This window comes from Mytilus trossulus, chromosome 4, assembly GCF_036588685.1.
Source record: "Mytilus trossulus isolate FHL-02 chromosome 4, PNRI_Mtr1.1.1.hap1, whole genome shotgun sequence".
NCBI classification, from domain to species: Eukaryota; Metazoa; Mollusca; class Bivalvia; order Mytilida; family Mytilidae; genus Mytilus; species Mytilus trossulus.
The window spans coordinates 36042537-36048793 of record NC_086376.1 but is presented as its reverse complement, the minus strand read 5'-3'; the positions used below and the strand labels follow the sequence as shown (position 1 = coordinate 36048793).

Below are 6257 nucleotides of genomic sequence, written 5' to 3'. Positions count from 1 at the left end.
GTGGAATTAAAACATGATAATTAATTATGACAAATATTTTAGTCTATATAAAATCAGAATATATCAGTTATAATAATGTAAACAAAACTCTATATTAAAATTTCTTGTAAACATCACTGAAAACATTGTTTTATAAATAATGAGGCGGAGGAAGCTGTGTCTTGTTTTTTCTTTCTAGTTCTGGGGATATATAAATTGCACCCAATTAGAACAGTTTTGATTGTTGGAAAGAACATCATCAATTTACATCTGAATTTGGAATTAAATAACCAGGCTTCTTTGATCTTCTTGGTTTTGACAAGTGTTTGAAGGAACTCCGATTCACATAAAAATAAGAAGAGGTCGATAAGGAGTGGCACACAGGTCGTTCCAATAAGAATTCTGACCATTTCTAAATAAACTTCTACTTCCAAATTCAACAAATATGTTGTGAAGGAGACACTCCAGCATACTGATCACTTGTTCCTCTGTGTAACGTGTATTACCTTTTTGATTACCTTTAACCAAATATGCCGTCTGGTATCCCAATGTAATGGATTTTTAGCGTATACTATATTAATAAAGATTAATAGTCCACTGATTTTACAATATAATGTATAGATTCCACTGGAATCTTTTTATCATTGAAATCGATCATAGATCATATAGTTTGTATAATAAAATTAATATATGTTGTCAATTCCTAAGCATTCAAACATTCAAAGAATCTTTCGAATGCAATATTGTTTGTCACTTTGATAAAGTCACTAATTTTCATGGCACCAATTCACAATTCACAATTCGATGCTATGAAAACATATGCAGAAGGGCAGATGAAGTATGACAGATATAAATGTATGTTTGACGTTAATTTTTATAAGTTTCATTTGAATGGAGATAAACAGACTGTATTTTAAGCTGCGATATTATATTTGATTTGATGGTAGAAAATAGCCGTTTACTGACTCCTCTAACGCGTTGCCATTAAAATTATTTTTTGACCGTAAATCACTAATAACTATTGATGCTGTCGGAGCTTTTAACTACAATACATTTATCTTCTAATTCTAAGTGTTGTTATAGCCTGAGACTACTATAATATATAGTAGTCTCAGTTATAGCTAAATTAAAGAGAAAGAGTTTAACAATGTTAATAAAATCTTCTAAATATATTCAGGAGAGAAAAATCGAGAATATAAACAATAAACTGGTGACCCAGGGATATTTCTCTTTTTTTTGTTATTTTGACAGTATAATGCAAATTTTAAAATTAAAATCGCATTTTTTTAAACTATGTAAACTATGCTGAACATTAAAAGTCAATGAACCATGACTGAAGAGCCGTGGTCAAAGCTCCTAGTACATGGAAATGAGAAAAGCCTAATGCTTTTAATTTGCTTACAGAATACCATCGACTTACCTTGAGTGGTTACATTTAAAGTAACTTAATCACAAATTTTAATGTGTTAACTATGTACAAGTTTAAAGGTCAACGAACACTGAAGATTGGATAGAGTCATAATAAAATTAACGGTACCAATTTTCTTGCACCAGATGCGCATTTCGACAATACATGTCTCTTCAGTGATGCTCGTGACCAAAATATTTGAAATCCAAAGCTTATATAAAAGATGAAGAGCTTTAATCCAAAAGGTAAAAAAAGTATAATATTACCATAGAAACAAAACTAGCAAAACTTTATACTACAATACTCCCAAATATAATTGACATATCCTGAGTTGTGTAACTGATCGAATCACAAACTTATTAACTATGCAAAACATTAGTCTTACACCATGACTGACAATGGGGGACAAACATCTCCATGGAAATGAGATGTGTCAAATCTAATACAAATGCTAACCAAAATATGCTGACCTGTGACCTTTTGATTCCCAATTCATTGACTTTTAATTACAAACTTTTTTTAGTGTTGATGCTGCCCTTGCTGCTAGTGGAAACAGCAACCTCAGTTGCACTTTCTTCCAAGAGAGACAAAAAAAGAAGGAAATCACATTAAATTCCAAATGAAAAGGATCCTGTGTATCATTGGGGTAAATGCCTCAGAGATGCTGATAGTCAATAAAATTGGCCTTAAAAGAGGATGGGAAATTCCAATAAAGGCTCCACATTGTCTGATTATTTGTTCATTATGACAGAGTTCTCAATCCTAGCGTAATTGTATCAACACTCTTCCCTAATAATAATATAATAATAATAATAAGTCAGTAAGTTGACAAAAAGGAAGACATAAATGCTTAAACTCACTTCTCTAAAGATAAAACCCAGATTTTCAGAATTTATTTTGCTTACACATTGTTGTCAACGTTATGGAACCAAATACGACTGTCATACAAATGAAAGTTTACCAGTTTTTATCCACTAGTCTCTACATAAAAACATGCCTGTACCAAGTAAGAAATATGATATTTGTTTTCCATTTGTTTTGATGTGCTTGAGTTTTTCAATTTTGCCATTTGATGAAGGACTTTCTATTTTTAATTTTCCTTGGAGTTCATTACTTTTACTATTTTACTTTTTTCACATGTACACAGACTTGAGAATTATTTAGAAATATATTTCAGTGAATATATAAATAAGAAGCTAACTTGACTGCATCCTGTTTGTATGTCCAGTGCCCTAGAAAATCTGTCCAAATACTGTTATACTGACTGCTGTGGATGCATTTATTTTCGTGGGTACCAATTTTCGTGGTTTGAGGAAAACTTGCATATTCATGGATATTTAATTTGATGTTTTTGGCAAAGTCTGCATACATTCATTTAGAAAATTTGCAATTTGTTTAATGTTTAAATTTGTGGTTTCCCTGTGTTAACAAAATCGACGGAAATTGGTATCCAACGAATATGAATGAATCCACAGTATACAGATATTTTCTGCAAGATGATAAGGAAAAATACAATCACAATTCTTATCATTTTATTTCCCCAATAACAAACAATAAATAGATTCATTATAAATTAAAATAGTTATAAAATAAGATAAATCTCATTGACAAAGATTGTTTATAAAAACCCTCCTGCTACATACTTCATTGTTATAACAATCAATGAATACAACTGCAATTATGCTACAACTGCAATTACAATGGTTTCTTATATCAAATATAAAACAAAAAATCAACAGAATTTTCTAAAATAACTATGAATATTGTAAAATCTGTAGTAATTAAATATTGAGGAGCTTCTTAAAGGATCAACCACTAGTTAAATTTTAGTAACTTCAAACAACAAAAGCAATATTAATCTGCAAGTTATGTATCAATATTCAATTCTTGAATGTATTGTGCATTGCCAATCGTTCTACTGTAAACAAATCAAATGCATTAAAAAAAATTTCTCTAATTCTATGGAAAATTATCCCTTTCCGAACCCATTGTATAAAAAAATTTAATCAACGTGGGGTTGCTAGTGATCTCAAAAGATCATTGGATGATTTTAAGGGTCATGACCTTTTTAGCTGAATGGATGAATCAAAATATGATAACAGGTGTTAATGAAATTGACAACTTCGTGCAATGTGAAAGGCACTCGAAGGGGACTTTTCGGTTAACAAAAAAAGAAAATGTCTTTTAATCATTAGAGAAACAGATTCTTACATAGTTACTCGTGGATTATCGGATTTATCCAATCTCGATAGTTAAATTATAAATTTTAAAGTCCTCGCCGAGGCGGCTCAGACTTTAAAATTGATAATTTAACTATCTCGATTGGATAAATCCGATAATCCACTGGTTTCAATGTAAGAATCTATATATATTTGTCATTTACCACTATTTATCATAAGCTTTTTGTCTACCTTGTTTCATTATTGTTTTATCACAGTTGGACAATTCTTTTGCACTCAAAAAGGGTTTTTAGAAATTATAAGCGCTATACTCCCTTCCTGGTCCTGATGTATAATCCAGTATTGAGATTAACAAAAAAATGCTATCTAGAAGTCATTTAGGATAGATATTTGTTATGTTATGTACATTCTTATGATATTTTACTGTACCTATCATCATTCATCTGAACTTAAATACCATTGCACAAATATTGGTGGCATCGTCTAGTGGAAAGATTTTTTTTCAATCCTGCATAGAATAAATCCCGAAATACATTTTTCCAATTCAGCAAAGACATGTTTTTTTTTATTAGGATAACAAGCAATTGATACATTTCCCTTGGTAAATGATTGAGTCAATACCACATTGGTGTGTACCTCCAAAACTGCACTTACTGTAGATTCATTTATTTTCATGGGTAAGAAATTTCGTGGTTATGGGAAAGCTTGCATACATTCCCTTAGAAAATTTGTTTTTCATTGAACATTTTAATTTGTGGTTCCCCTGTTCCTATGAAATCTACGAAAATTGGTATTCATCAAATATTTATGAATCTACAGTATATACTTATTATTCATTTTCATTTTTTCCATATTCAGATTAGTAAAAAAAAACATCATTTATTTTAACCTCATTCATGAAAAAGAAATCATTTATACATCAGAGTTTATAACTGATTATTACCAAAAACAATGTATTCTTGATGTTAATGAGTGCAATAATTTGTCAGCAAATGAAAGTAAATCATTACATCAAATTATTCATAGCCATATAAAAAAAGTGCCCACATTTTACATGATTTATTTGGATCCTTTGAACCAGTTTGATATATCTGACATACTGCTCATACTGCCCACTTTACTGAACAATGAACTTGTCATGTCACTTTGTAGGGAGGATTGTGGTAGGACTGCTGCCGCTGTCTCTGTTAAACTTCTTCCAGAGTCAATGGGCTGTAATAAACAATCAAATTGTTAGAAGTTCGAAGTTTTAGAATACATTCATAATTGGGATTGTTGAACAATGGAACATGTGAGATGATTAATTTCAATTCCAGGAAATGCACATGAACTTTCCATTCTAGGATTATTTTTTTTTTAAACTTCATAGTAAAAGTGGTACAGTTTTAGTTGTAAAAGGAGTTCCTATGGGAAATTGCATTGTCTATATTTAAAGAAATGCAACCTGCTATACTGACCTTTTGTAATGGTTGTTTTAACACTGGTTGTGGCAATAATGACCTTGAGGGTTGTACAGTGATAACACTGCTTTACTGACTTTTTGTAATGGCTGTTTTAACAATGGTTGTGACAGTGAAAAATCTGCCGAACTGACCTTTTAAAATGGTTGTAACAGTAATAACTCTGCCTTATTGACCTTTTAAAATGGTTGTTTTAACACTGGTTGGGACAGTGATGACCTTGAGGATTGTGACAGTGATGACCTTGACATACTGACCTTTTCTAATGGATGTTTTAACACTGGTTGGGACAGTGATGACCTTGACATACTGACCTTTTCTAATGGATGATTGTGAGTGATGACTTTGACATACTGACCTTTTGTAATGGTTGTTTTTTCGCTGGTTGTGGCATTGATGACCTTGAGGATTGGGATAGTTATGACATTGATATACTGATCTTTTGTAATGGTTGTTTTAACACTGTTTGTGACAGTGATGACCTTGACATACTGACCTTTTGTAATGGTTGTTTTAACACTGTTTGTGACAGTGATGACCTTGACATACTGACCTTTTGTAATGGTTGTTTTAACACTGGTTGTGGCAGTGATGACCTTGACATACTGACCTTTTGTAATGGTTGTTTTAACACTGTTTGTGACAGTGATGACCTTGATAAACTGACCTTTTGTAATGGTTGTTTTAACACTGGTTGCGGCAGAGATGACCTTGAAGGTTGTGTACTCAGTGGCAGGAGAGTAAATCTGTTCTGACAAACAGTCAAGGGTAATACATTATGTTGTTCTTGCTGACTTGATGTTGTTCTTCCTCCTCCGTACATACTTAATCTATCTATATTGGTTACTAAACCATACAGTACCTGGAAAAATATATTTCAAAAATATATACCAAGTACTAAAAATATTTTATAAATTATATCTGTCAACTAGCATTATTCAAGAATTGTTCAGAAGGTAGAAAAAGCTGAGCTCTGGCTGTTAATAATGCTAAATGTATAATTTTTCTATGTCAAATGCAGTTCGGTGTGTTTTAAAAATGCATAAAATTTCATTAAAAACAAGAATATCCCACTGTTACATATTAGGATGTACCTAGATCAGGAGTTTGTATCAGATGTTTGGACTCCTTGTTTTTTTCCTAGGATACTGAGTAGAATATTTTGCTACATATCACCCACTTTTCTTTTCATATAAGACTTTAAAAACTCATAAAATATAAAAAAAGAAG

At 31.3% G+C, this 6257-nt stretch overlaps 1 protein-coding gene across 1 annotated transcript in view; it reads right to left on the bottom strand.

The window, feature by feature from the left end:
• Positions 1-3126: 3126 nt before the first annotated feature.
• Positions 3127-6257, bottom strand: part of LOC134715209 (conserved oligomeric Golgi complex subunit 1-like) — a 29410-nt gene continuing 26279 nt past the window's right edge. The window contains exons 27-28 of the mRNA XM_063577243.1: positions 5695-5889; positions 3127-4779 (exon numbers count right to left, since the gene is read on the bottom strand). Of these exons, the coding sequence (XP_063433313.1) occupies positions 4627-4779; positions 5695-5889 (348 nt within the window). The 3' untranslated portion in view covers positions 3127-4626. The remainder of the gene's footprint in view (positions 4780-5694; positions 5890-6257) is intronic.